The sequence below is a fragment of the Periplaneta americana genome, chromosome 13 (assembly GCF_040183065.1).
Source record: "Periplaneta americana isolate PAMFEO1 chromosome 13, P.americana_PAMFEO1_priV1, whole genome shotgun sequence".
Classification (NCBI taxonomy): domain Eukaryota; kingdom Metazoa; phylum Arthropoda; class Insecta; order Blattodea; family Blattidae; genus Periplaneta; species Periplaneta americana.
This window is the reverse complement of record NC_091129.1, coordinates 161,171,763-161,185,976: the sequence shown is the minus strand read 5'-3', so window position 1 is coordinate 161,185,976 and position 14,214 is coordinate 161,171,763. Positions and strand designations below refer to the sequence as shown.

General features: G+C 37.2%; 1 protein-coding gene across 10 annotated transcripts in view; it reads right to left on the bottom strand.

Annotated features, from left to right (window-relative positions):
* HDAC4 (histone deacetylase 4) overlaps positions 1-14,214 on the bottom strand; it is a 582,774-nt gene that overhangs the window by 559,852 nt on the left and 8,708 nt on the right. For all 10 annotated transcript variants that reach the window (XM_069844548.1, XM_069844563.1, XM_069844558.1 and 7 more), the window contains exon 2: positions 5,753-5,848. In XM_069844548.1, coding sequence (XP_069700649.1) covers positions 5,753-5,786 — 34 coding nt within the window. In that variant the 5' untranslated portion in view covers positions 5,787-5,848. The remainder of the gene's footprint in view (positions 1-5,752; positions 5,849-14,214) is intronic.

Below are 14,214 nucleotides of genomic sequence, written 5' to 3'. Positions count from 1 at the left end.
TGAAGAAGCATGTCGTGTCAGTGAAGTGTGTTGTATCAGTGAAGAATTATGTCGTGTCAGTGAAGTGTGTTGTATCAGTGAAGAATTATGTCGTGTCAGTGAAGTGTGTTGTATCAGTGAAGAAGCATGTCGTGTCAGTGAAGTGTGTTGTATCAGTGAAGAATTATGTCGTGTCAGTGAAGTGTGTTGTATCAGTGAAGAATTATGTCGTGTCAGTGAAGTGTGTTGTATCAGTGAAGAAGTATGTCGTGTCAGTGAAGTGTGTTGTATCAGTGAAGAATTATGTCGTGTCAGTGAAGTGTGTTGTATCAGTGAAGAATTATGTCGTGTCAGTGAAGTGTGTTGTATCAGTGAAGAATTATGTCGTGTCAGTGAAGTGTGTTGTATCAGTGAAGAATTATGTCGTGTCAGTGAAGTGTGTTGTATCAGTGAAGAAGTATGTCGTGTCAGTGAAGTGTGTTGTATCAGTGAAGAATTATGTCGTGTCAGTGAAGTGTGTTGTATCAGTGAAGAATATGTCGTGTCAGTGAAGTGTGTTGTATCAGTGAAGAATTATGTCGTGTCAGTGAAGTGTGTTGTATCAGTGAAGAAGCATGTCGTGTCAGTGAAGTGTGTTGTATCAGTGAAGAATTATGTCGTGTCAGTGAAGTGTGTTGTATCAGTGAAGAAGTATGTCGTGTCAGTGAAGTGTGTTGTATCAGTGAAGAATTATGTCGTGTCAGTGAAGTGTGTTGTATCAGTGAAGAATTATGTCGTGTCAGTGAAGTGTGTTGTATCAGTGAAGAAGTATGTCGTGTCAGTGAAGTGTGTTGTATCAGTGAAGAATTATGTCGTGTCAGTGAAGTGTGTTGTATCAGTGAAGAAGTATGTCGTGTCAGTGAAGTGTGTTGTATCAGTGAAGAATTATGTCGTGTCAGTGAAGTGTGTTGTATCAGTGAAGAAGTATTTCGTGTCAGTGAAGTGTGTTGTATCAGTGAAGAATTATGTCGTGTCAGTGAAGTGTGTTGTATCAGTGAAGAAGTATGTCGTGTCAGTGAAGAATTATGTCGTGTCAGTGAAGTGTGTTGTATCAGTGAAGAATTATGTCGTGTCAGTGAAGTGTGTTGTATCAGTGAAGAATTATGTCGTGTCAGTGAAGTGTGTTGTATCAGTGAAGAAGTATGTCGTGTCAGTGAAGTGTGTTGTATCAGTGAAGAAGTATGTCGTGTCAGTGAAGTGTGTTGTATCAGTGAAGAATTATGTCGTGTCAGTGAAGTGTGTTGTATCAGTGAAGAAGTATGTCGTGTCAGTGAAGTGTGTTGTATCAGTGAAGAATTATGTCGTGTCAGTGAAGTGTGTTGTATCAGTGAAGAAGTATGTCGTGTCAGTGAAGTGTGTTGTATCAGTGAAGAATTATGTCGTGTCAGTGAAGTGTGTTGTATCAGTGAAGAATTATGTTGTGTCAGTGAAGTGTGTTGTATCAGTGAAGAAGTATGTCGTGTCAGTGAAGTGTGTTGTATCAGTGAAGAATTATGTCGTGTCAGTGAAGTGTGTTGTATCAGTGAAGAAGTATGTCGTGTCAGTGAAGTGTGTTGTATCAGTGAATAATTATGTCGTGTCAGTGAAGTGTGTTGTATCAGTGAAGAAGTATGTCGTGTCAGTGAAGTGTGTTGTATCAGTGAAGAAGTATGTCGTGTCAGTGAAGTGTGTTGTATCAGTGAAGAATTATGTCGTGTCAGTGAAGTGTGTTGTATCAGTGAAGAATTATGTTGTGTCAGTGAAGTGTGTTGTATCAGTGAAGAAGTATGTCGTGTCAGTGAAGTGTGTTGTATCAGTGAAGAATTATGTCGTGTCAGTGAAGTGTGTTGTATCAGTGAAGAAGTATGTCGTGTCAGTGAAGTGTGTTGTATCAGTGAAGAAGTATGTCGTGTCAGTGAAGTGTGTTGTATCAGTGAAGAAGTATGTCGTGTCAGTGAAGTGTGTTGTATCAGTGAAGAATTATGTCGTGTCAGTGAAGTGTGTTGTATCAGTGAAGAATTATGTCGTGTCAGTGAAGTGTGTTGTATCAGTGAAGAATTATGTCGTGTCAGTGAAGTATGTTGTATCAGTGAAGAATTATGTCGTGTCAGTGAAGTGTGTTGTATCAGTGAAGAAGCATGTCGTGTCAGTGAAGTGTGTTGTATCAGTGAAGAAGTATGTCGTGTCAGTGAAGTGTGTTGTATCAGTGAAGAATTATGTCGTGTCAGTCAAGTGTGTTGTATCAGTGAAGAATTATGTCGTGTCAGTGAAGTGTGTTGTATCAGTGAAGAAGTATGTCGTGTCAGTGAAGTGTGTTGTATCAGTGAAGAAGTATGTCGTGTCAGTGAAGTGTGTTGTATCAGTGAAGAAGTATGTCGTGTCAGTGAAGTGTGTTGTATCAGTGAAGAATTATGTCGTGTCAGTGAAGTGTGTTGTATCAGTGAAGAAGTATGTCGTGTCAGTGAAGTGTGTTGTATCAGTGAAGAAGTATGTCGTGTCAGTGAAGTGTGTCGTATCAGTGAAGAATTATGTCGTGTCAGTGAAGTGTGTTGTATCAGTGAAGAATTATGTCGTGTCAGTAAAGTGTGTTGTATCAGTGAAGAATTATGTCGTGTCAGTGAAGTGTGTTGTATCAGTGAAGAAGTATGTCGTGTCAGTGAAGTGTGTTGTATCAGTGAAGAATTATGTCGTGTCAGTGAAGTGTGTTGTATCAGTGAAGAATTATGTCGTGTCAGTGAAGTGTGCTGTGTAAGTGAAACGTGTTCCTGTCAGTGAAGCTTTATAGTTTATAGTGGCAGTGCATAGTATTTGAACAGTGAAATGTTTTTGAAGTGTTAGTGAAATCAGGATAGAATCAGTGAAATGTGTCGTAGTTCCAGTGCAGTGAGTGAGTTGACAGCGAAATGAGTGTAATTTGAAAGGTACTTGTGCAGATATGAACATATCATACTCGTGGGTTTTAGTTCGATCTTAGTTTTAAGACACAAATTAGACTTATTTGAAATGTTATTTTAAGTGATCGTTTCATTTAATTTAGTATATTCCCTGTTGTTGTTGTTGTTGTTGTTGTTATTATTATTAATTATTGTTAGTATTAATTATTAGTATTATTATTAATTGCATTTTTAATCAATAAGTTTACTATTGTCATTATTGAGTGTAATTAGTTACCACTGCCACCGGGTATATACCCACTGCAGTGTGAATAAATACATACATACAAATAGTCTTGCACCGGAGCGAATAGTTCATGTAACAAAAAAGCATAATATATTGGTGGAAAGTTCATAGTTTTTTTTTTTCTGAAAAAAAAAAAAAGGTTTTTTTTTTTTCGCCCAAATGTTTAACACCCTCTTATTCGGTAACTTCCAAGTAGGATCGTGATTTCTATACATATCGATAGGAAAATTAATAAAGAATAATTTATCCCTCTGGCGTATTTCAATAGTGTGAACGGTTTTCGTGTAAATTCAATTTTAAAAACCTCTACATTCAAGCCACTGCAGGGTGCGAGTTGGTTCAACACAGCCCCAGAGAACAGTACATCTAAACTCCGTTTTTGATATCTGTAGGAACCGAAACAAGTCCTTTGCGCTATTAGTGAATGGAGGGGCCCAATCCAATGACCGTTCTGGGGGAAAGCATTGATTGAAGACGAGCACTTAAAATGCCACCCCTACCATCACCTTCTGTCACGCGCATATTACCCCTTAGCGTCGTGAGCCGATGCAGCCAGTAATACACTTTCGCACTCATAAGGTTCGTTCCAACAAGCGGTTCATGGATCAGTTCATGTACGGTTCCTGTACCAGCTAGTTGAGCATCTGCTATGGGATTGAAACTGGACTGGACGCTGTTGGAACGCTTTCGCGGATCGTTATGTACTAAATCCAGAGATACTGTAACTGTGATTATCTTTGCTTAGAACAGGATGCTTATTATTATCGTTTCGCAGCTAATTCTAATTGTAGAAAATAGAATTTCGATCATGTTTCTATAAAAAGATGACGAAAAATATGGAAGGCAAGAATTCCGCTAATTCAATGTCGTGTACTGGGGGACTCTCATCTAAAAATAGTTCTTTTCTTAATTATTAATGCATGTACGTTATTTATTATACTCTTAATCAAAGCTGCATGTTGAAATTGTAATTAACTATTTCAATACCCAAATAATTTCCATTCCCTTTCTTTTTGGCGAAAATTTAAATTAAATCTCTAGTTTTATTATTCGTCTGCACTGTCACTTTTCATCTTTAACCTCACTGATGTGAACAGTCGATCATGTCTTTCTTCAGTATCCAGGAGACGTTGGTGAGCTTATGCGCATGCGCGTCTTACGTACTCTTCCGTACATGCCTCAATCCGCGGACTATTTCTGATCGTTCCGAACCCGTGTCAAAAGCTTGTTGGAACGCCCGGCTGCAGTACATGTTTCCGGTTCAGGACTGGTTCGGATTGTGTTGGAACGCTTTTTCTGTACTGCGCATGCTCACGATGGATGCGGACGGTTTCTGACTGTTGTTGGAACGAACCTATAGACTCCGCCCAACCGCTTGTCATAGGCTCCATCCAAATGCGTCAACTTACTCTACAGATTCCAGAAACGTAGTGTAGCGAAACACACCTAGTTCGTTGACCTCTTATATCTGTATCACGAGAACAGTGTGTTAGCGGCGATGTTGCTGGACTGCTGAGACTTCACACTTAATTTTCTAATTAACCGTGCATTTAATTACAAAACGTAATATAGGTTGTCTATTCATTTCAGAGTACCCTATCGTCCCTTTCAATCTGCATTTCCACCTTTTATAACGCTTTTAGCACATGTGTAGGCCTATGCAAAAATACGTCGTGACTTTCCGGTTCCGTTCATGGATTTAACATCGTCCTACAAGTCATGCTAACTTACAAGCAAACATTCTGATGGGGGCACATAAAAAAGTTAAATTTTTTTCTTACACCATGTTAATAATGTCAAAAGAAGTGCTTATACAAATTTTGGCCACTCGACCGCAATTACGAAGCCGTCCAGAAAGTGATTTTCCCTGGGGCTGTTTAAAGAAAAAAGCACAATTGCATAGAAATATTTATTAAAACAGATACAGCAATTGTTGCGCTATTTGTCAACATATCTCCCACTGGAATTGAGACATTGTCATACCATGGGATCAATTTTTGTGTCGTAGAAGTCAGCCGCCTCAGATCGGAACCAGCGTTTGACTGCGTCTGCACCTCTCTCTGTCGATCCCATGATATGAGAAATGTCTCAATTCCGATGGAAAGTATGTTGAAAAATAGCTCAACAATTGCTGTGTCCGTTCCAATAAAACTGTCCAATGAAATTGTGTTTCTTTTTCTGTTAGCGGCCCTGGCGAACTTATTTTTTTACGGCCCTCGTAATTGCGGTCGAGTGGCCAAAATTTGTATAAGCCCTTCTTTTGATATTATTAACATGGTGGAAGAAAAAAAAATAACCTTTTTATCTGCCCCCACCAGAACGTTTGCTTGTTAGTGAATAAATTTTCACTTAGCATTTGATACGCTATCTAAGACGGCAAATACATAATATTAATTTAATTCCTAGCTATGAAAAACAATGTTTAACTCGAAAAGAAAGCAAAAACGGGTAAATTGTATTAAACTTTTTTGTTTGAAATAAGTATCTGAAAGAATAGCCCCTGGAATAAGTGACATTATTTACGGTTCATCCTGTATATAACAAGAAACAAAGAGACTTAAGTTGTAAGACTAACCAGAGCCCGAGCTGTCGTTGGTCTGGCTGGACATGTTGGATCTTCATACGGCTTGATAGAGTCACATAGCGGCCACCGCCACTTTCCCTGCAGCGGCTGAAAATAAGCAACAATTCCAATCGTTAAAAAAGACGTACACTTCATCTTATGTGGGATCTAGGGACGGATAATAACGGAGAATTGTTGACATGTCACCTGTCTGGATCACGGTCACCTACAAACGTACAAAAGTGCAAACCACGCATGAATCACTTAACTCAAAACTGTGAACTGAAGCACTGGTAATTCCGGCTGTCCCAACTGACTTAGTTGATGAGAATGGTCCAGGATTGGGGTAACCACACGTGGCAAATGTAGTCCATTGCTTCACTTTGAGCCGCCAGTTCGAATTGCACAGGCTATGATCGGAAACGAGAACGGCAAATTTAAAACTTTGCCAACTTTCACGTTCCGTTCCCGGACTCCGGCAAGCTTCTCGTTAATTGTGAATACTTACATTTAAATATATGTATTGTAATCATTTTTTTCGTTCTCGTTCTCGTTTCATTCCCGGTTTATTGTGGACCAGATCTTAGAGATCATTATAACTATACATACATACTTATACAGTCCTACCCATCGCCATCGGTCGTGATTTACCCCGTGGACTTCAGATCTAACGGTAAGCAAATTAAGGCTGGTTCACAATAAACCGGAAACGAGAATCGGAACGAAAACGAAAACTGTAAAATTGTTAAAATGTGTACATTTAAATGTGAGCATTCACAATTAACGAAAAGCTTGCCGGAGCCCGGGATCGGGAACGGAGAGTTGGCCAAGTTTCAACTTTGGAGTTCACGTTTCCGATCACAGCCCACTAGATTCATTCTATTGCCATCTAAAAGCTATTTTGTAGCAAGAAGACCGTGACATAACCTATGCATTATTTTGTTCTGTGCTGTGCATCATGGAGCAAGTTTTATTTGATGAGATTCTAATATTGAGTGTTGAGGAAAATCCTCACGTTTACGATAAGCGGCGCGCCTCATATAACGATGAGAAAAGAAGAAGAATACGTGGCTTTCAATAGCTGCATCTTTGAACACCGATCATAAGTGAATCATATTTTATTACTGTATTGGTTGTATTACACACTACATATTCATGCTTCAATTCAATAACTACTGTTATGTTCATTTTTGTTCTATTACAAATGTTTCTTCTCTAATTATTTTACGTTATGGTAGACTTAAAATAGGTTGTGATAATAAAGATGCATATGTATATTTATAGTACCGTCGAAATTTTGAAGTTGGTTAACCTGTGTTTATGTTGACTGCCTTGTACTCATGAGAGAACGCCATTGGTCAATTATACACAACTAACATCTGAATGCGTAATATCGACTTTACATATCGTTATTGACATGCATATCGATATGCATAGTCGGCTACGTTCTCGGTTTATTGTGAATCAAAAATTTTCATATTCACGTTCTCGGCTTCTCGTTTTCACTCTGGTTCTCGTTCCCGGTTTATTGTAAACCAGCTTTTAGACTACCGAGAACAACAGAATTCAGCATTAAAATTAATCTCGTATGAAAATACCCCACAAAATAATACTTCACTACGCAAACAAATGGCTTTATTTTAAAATCTGTATTCCCTAACAGTTAAAATTATACAAACCTGCACTTGGAAGGGAATGCCAGTGGTAGTCAACACTTCACATGTAAACTCGTAACACTAAGGGTACACACACCAGACAGCGATGTCTAAAGAAACTAGGTAAGGTACTACAAAGAAAACACTTTAAAACTATTACTTATCTTCAGCCAGTAATTCTTCGAAGACAATGTCACAAAAAAAACGCGTTTCTACCTCTTTTAATAGCAAGTGATTCAGAAAACAGACTAGTTCACTTAAATCTGTGACACTGACGTTCCTAGAAGACTTCTAATTGAGCGCGGTATATACCGGGCTGCGATTTCAAGTATCAGCCACTTCCAGTTCTAGAATGAAATCATAACTCTAAATGTATCCTTTCGCATACGTTACATACGATGTGTATACAATATGTTCATACTATGTTTAATTTAGAGTTTCAGATGTTGTTCTTTAAAATATCGCTAATCTCTAACAACCAATTTCGGTTTTCTATCAGTAGGGATGTGACTTCTTGGTATTAACGATATTAATGTGTTAAAAATAGTGTTGTGGAATTTAATCGATTAATCGATCAATTTCTGTTGTAAGATTAATCGATCAAAAATATTTAATCGAATAATCGAGTCGATTAAAATTAACCGGTTGTAGTTGATATTAATTACTATTTTGTTAATACAAAATCATACTAAAAATTCCGACAATATTTCTCTCTCGGAAATTGCTTACTTAAAAGCACAATAGTACTGTTATTTTCTAACTGTAAACCAGGTAAAGTAGGGAAAATCTTTGCAAAAAAACTTCAGAAAGAGATGGAAATATGAGGACAGTGACCTTGTCTACCTCTATTGAAAGCTGAAACACAATGCGAAACCCTTATTAAGTGTTAAGGTTTTTCCAAGAAAACTTCCACCTTGTTGTCAACTCATCTTCCTAGCGTGAAATACATACTTTTCTGGGATTCGTCCCCCTCATCCCTTATAAAATAGTCATGTCTACACTGTGTGCAAGTGAGAGCGTAACTACCTACATAGATGGGAGGATAATATTAAAAAGGATTTGAGGGAGTTGGGATATGATTGTAGGGACTGGATTAATCTTGCTCAGTATAGGGACTAATGGCGGGCGGCAATGAACCTCTGGGTTTCTGAAAAGCCGTAAGTAAGTAAACCTACGTGAGTTATGAATTCTGTCGAATACGGAACACATTCAGCTATCACATCTTTCTCTCATAGTTTATATATTGCAAGAGAATGCAAAATATTTAGGCTCTACCAGGATTGCCAGGATTGTTTTGTATATAATTATATGTCTTATATCCAGGATTGAGTTATATTTGTCCAGGGATGCCAAAAAATGAAAAAATAAAATTTCGCTCATTTATATAAAATTATTTTTTTTTCAATTCCCTATTAAGTTTTTCCAAGATCCTGTTCAGCCTCCGTCCAATCTCGTCGTCAATGCCGCCTGATGCCTCCTGTTGGGTTATACTGAAAAAAAAATTGTAATAGTATAGTGTGTACAGTCTTAGAAAAAAGCTTTTGTCGCACAGATACTTCGTAAGTCCCAGGAATGAGGCATTGCGCATGATCAGACATACAACGAAACAAAACTAATTTTATTACTTCAACTAGTCGTTCTCTTGTGAACCAGGTCGCTCGTCCTTTGATCATGCGCACTGCCTCCTTTCTGGGACTTACAGCTAGTATCTATGCGACAAAACTTATTTCTAATACTGTACAGTATTAGGTAGGGGAGAAGTGGGTACAGTGAGATATTTTTTATTAGATGTTAACTTTTGATGTTGAAATATTTGTAACAGTGGAGTTGCATGTTGCATGAGTAAAGTAACAGTATTTTCATACTCGATTTGATTCTAGTTATAAAGGTGAGTGATGAAAAAATAATTCGTAATTTTTCACTCTAGAAGTAAAATTTTGGCTTGTGTTTAATGAAGGTTATATTGGACATACAAATTAAATAGAAATATGAATGTTTTGTTACCTAATACTATGGTATTTGACGTTTTGTTTTGCAAAGTTTCGTCTTTCTTGTTTTGATTTTGAAGTGATGGTGCCATATTTAAACGAACTACGCGTAAAGGGAACAGTGAGACATGTCATTGAAGGATACACTGAGACGTCTCACTGTTCCCCATGTACCAATGATTTGCAAAAATAAAATGTAATTATATTACATTTACCGGTAACTAACATTAAAAATGAACATGCTAGTAACCAATTTAGGAACTATAGCTTAAAATAATGGATACATTACATTTTAATGGTTTCTTAAATAAAAAAAAATTATTCACAAAATTTAAAAAAAATATATTAAAAAATAATAAAGAATTAAATTAAATTCTTATAATTATAAGCTTTGTTGTCACCAAAAATCATTTTATTTTTAGCAAAAGTTTGAAAAGTCATGGAAAATTCACTTTTCCAAATGTTCCAGATGTTTCAATGGTTTCGAAGTCAGACATCAAAATGATTCTAAATAAGTCTACAGAACATGGCAAGATAAAGAGACAGCAAGCTTTCTTTTCTTTTGAAATAAATGTAAATCATTTCAATGTCCATTAATAGACATTGGTGTCTTACTGTACCTTCCTGAATGGGAACAGTGAGACATTTGCATTTTTTTGACAAACACGCGTTGTGTACATGAATGTTTTAATATATATTTCTGCTGCACTTGATTTTAAAAATACTTGAAATTTCACTTGCATACTTATGTCTTAATATTTTGTGTCTCACTGTACCCACTACTCCCCTATTATATCGTTTTTCGATTTGTTTTGACATTTATCATGGTGTAAAAAAATTAACTTTTGTATCTGCCCCCATGAGAATGTTTGCTTATCAGTTGTTTAATTTATTTAGCCTATGTTTAATAAAAGGCCTACTTAAAGAATATCAACAATAAGAAATAAGCCTATTGATAAAATGATAAACAATTGCCGTATTACGAAACAAGTGAAGTGAGTAGTGAGAAAGTGTGTGCCATCTTCATAAAATCAAATTTTCCTAGATTGGAGGCATCGACGATATCTTGTGTGCGGAAGAAATTAGATGAAATAAATTACCAGTCGTCAACAATTCCTCACATGATAGGAATCTGAATTGAATGCAACCTTGTATTTGTGTACAATCTGTTGTACTGAATCCTTGCCAAACCGCTTTTCAACCAGATCTCAAGCGTCCGAATTTTCTTGCCAGCACCGAACACAAAAATGTATTGTCTCGAAATAGGAATATAGTTCTTAGAAACAAATTGTATATCACAGACGTCTAGTGGTCTCAAAGTCACTGCCAGAAAAAAATATGCGGCTTTAACGGCGACCCAAACATCTCAGCAGCCGCAGAAACTCACGTACAAGGAGTTCCTACACAAAATATAATCTACAAATCGCTTTCAAAATTGATGCGTCCTACATAAGATGAAAAAGCGGCCATGGACGATTGTACCACTTTTTTTCTGTATCTTCTGCTGGGTATAAAGCACTAAGAATTGGCACATGGTAGCTACGAGAACAGCACAGGGTTCTCAAACTTTCTTCTTGTGGCGCCTACCTAGATTATATCTAGACAAATGTCCCATCCAGATTTATGGGAACGGATTTTTCAACCTAACAATACGACAACCTGGCGTCCTCATCTTCACGAGAACGCTCCTCATACTTTCTACACTTTCCTAGCGGTAATTTTTGAAGTCCAGATTTATATACAATGTATGTAGCATAAAAGAAACTGAACATACACAGAAAAAATTTTCTTTGACATCATAGTTCACGATAGGCCCATTCACAATGAAAATAAACATAACCGTAACATAAACACAGAAGTTTGCGGCCAGGCTACCAAATGGGATCATTCACAATGATTCACATAAACACTGGCATTAACATTACCGTAAGACGTTAACATGAAAGTTTGCACACTCCAAACTTTCATGCTTATGCTTACGTGATTTGCAAACAGTACACAATCGTTAAAATGTTATGTTTTTTATTTAACGACGCTCGCAACTGCAGAGGTTATATCAGCGTCGCCGGATGTGCCGGAATTTTGTCCCGCAGGAGTTCTTTTACATGCCAGTAAATCTACTGACATGAGCCTGTCGCATTTAAGCACACTTAAATGCCATCGACCTGGTCCGGGATCGAACCCGCAACCTTGGGCATAGAAGGCCAGCGCTATACCAACTGGCCAACCAGGTCGAGTACACAATCGTGGAGCGCTGAAGTATACGACAGAATATGAGGAAATGGCGTCGTTGTTATGTTTCCATGGTTACCAAGTATGTTTGGTATTATGTTTATGTTCCCATCGTGAATGATGGTATGACTTCTTGATTTTACCGTAACGTTTACATTCTTAAGTTAACGCTTACGTTATGTTTAATTTTCATTGTGAATGAGCCTTTATGTAGACTGCATTTAAAAAAAAATACACAAACCAAAACCGTTGCGCGACAGCCCATGGAGGACCAATGCATACTAGCCCTGTTGCCTCATCAGTTCATCAAAAATTAACAATCATCCAACCAGTAAGAGAACACGATAATCCCCCACCATGAAGTTACAGCTGGCTTACGAAACCAGATTTCGCTACTCACTGTAGTTGCCCAATTTTCCGTGAGCACCGGCCCCAAACACAGACCAACATTTCATGAAAAAAAAAATGTTTTCCTAGGAAGTCTCCAACCAGCGCTCTTCTCCTAACACCAGTCCACGATATGACGCCTTAGACCACGCAGCTACGGTGCGAGATCTTACATACATTAGTCTGTGCAAATAAGTACCGTACATATTTCAATGAGAAATTGTTTGCATGTACTTTTTATTTTTTTTAATAAAATATTTTGGTGAACATTCGATCCCACTACGCGATATATTTGGGACAAAAAGAATGTACGCATTTAAACCAATAAAAAATAACCTCAAAATTGTAGCACACCATTCTACAGACACGATTTGATCACTGTGAAAGCTGTAAACCCCTCAGTCTACCCTAAATAACTTCGTTTCTTCTACACCCGACACACAATTTTCTCCGATATTTTCACAGGCAATGACAAAACTGAGTGGTAACAGCATCATTTTGCACTACGCGGGAATCCAAATGTTATCTTTCAAAAACCGTGTATGCAAGGCATACCAAAAGCCTGAACCAACCCAACCTATCCTGTCACTGACCGCTTATTTTTCTTTCCAGATATTGGCAGCACTACCACACCCATTTTCAAAAGCCTTCTGCTATAATATACGCTCAACAACTCGTGGGCTCAGAATGACATTTTTAGCAAAACTGAGATTTTTGTAGCATTGAATTCTGCTACTTCATAGCTATCTACCATATAAACTATAAAAAGTCACGTCGCTTTTATTTCCGGCAGCCAATCACGTTGCAGGTCGGCTACATTTAAACGTGTGCGTCTTGTGATTCGCTGATGATGACGTTATACATTTCCTAAGGCTCGCTAAATACTTAATATAATCGCCCGCCATTTTGGCTCTTTCGTTGGCTTTCGCAGAAAGCACACGAGGACGTTATTTGCCGCTCAATTATTTGCTCAATTACAGTGCGTTTGATTTATTATCATAGGAGCTAGGACATGATAATGTTTAACGGTGTGGAAAATAGATTCCTCGTCTGGTAGCTCGGCAACGAAAGAACAAAAATGGCGAACGACACTACCTACCTAGACTTTATAGAGCCTTCACTTCCTAAGACGTAAGCAAAGAGGAGGAGTCACGCCGGGAATAACAGCGTTGCGACTATATATGTTGATATCTCAATTATTGTTCGTGATAAAGTTAGTTTGAAAAGGTTCTTATCTGCATTGATTTTATTAACAACTAAACTTTTAAAATGCTCTCCTGTAAAATTTAAGTAGATAGAGCCTTGTCATTCTGAACCCTCGAACTGACAGTAGTCTATGTAACAGATTGACATAGCTATGTTTGTGCGAAATGTTTATTGAGTGAAGATGTTTAAACGTGATATATTTACTAAATTTGTTCCTTGTGTAGATTTGTGAAGTTATTCCATCTCTCGGTTTAATATGAGGATTTAAAAAACGCAACGAAAATAAGATATATCTTGTGCGTAGCGAGATCGAAGATTCAACAATCGCTCACTTGAATTCAGATTTATTAAGAACGAGTCATTTTTATTTACGACTAGCTGAAAGCACCCGGCGTTGCCCGGGTTTTCCTTTCTACTTCTATTTTTAATTAAACTGGTTATTAAATTTTCGGAAATCTCGGAAACCTAACTATACACAACCAAAACGAATTGTCTTTACTAAGCTTTCCTCGCCCATAAAGATGAATCTTTACTTAACGTCACTTACATGAATTAATGAACTCCTTAGCCAAATGCCTGCCAGGGTTAACTCAATTTAAAACAGTTGTAAATCAAGCACCGAAAAGAAAACATATCATGTGCCTGACGTTAAACTGTTGTTTTAAATTTATTTATTTACTTGTTTTTATTTATTTATTTGTAATTTATTTATTTATTTATTTATTTATTTATTTATTTATTCTGGTGTAGTTAAGGCCATTAGGCCTTCTCTTCCACAGCGCCAGAAATACAAATAAAGTAATAGAAAAATCAAACTATAAACACAGTAAAACCCAACGAAAATATAATTCCTTCTCCTCTTTCTGATCAGTTTCAGCATCGAATCAATATACAGTATACATAGCCTATATAATTTAATTTATATTGGAAGATTTTTTTACCTCTTGACCGCTGTACACCACTTATACCTCATACCCAGTTCTTCTTTTTTTAATATAACTTGAAA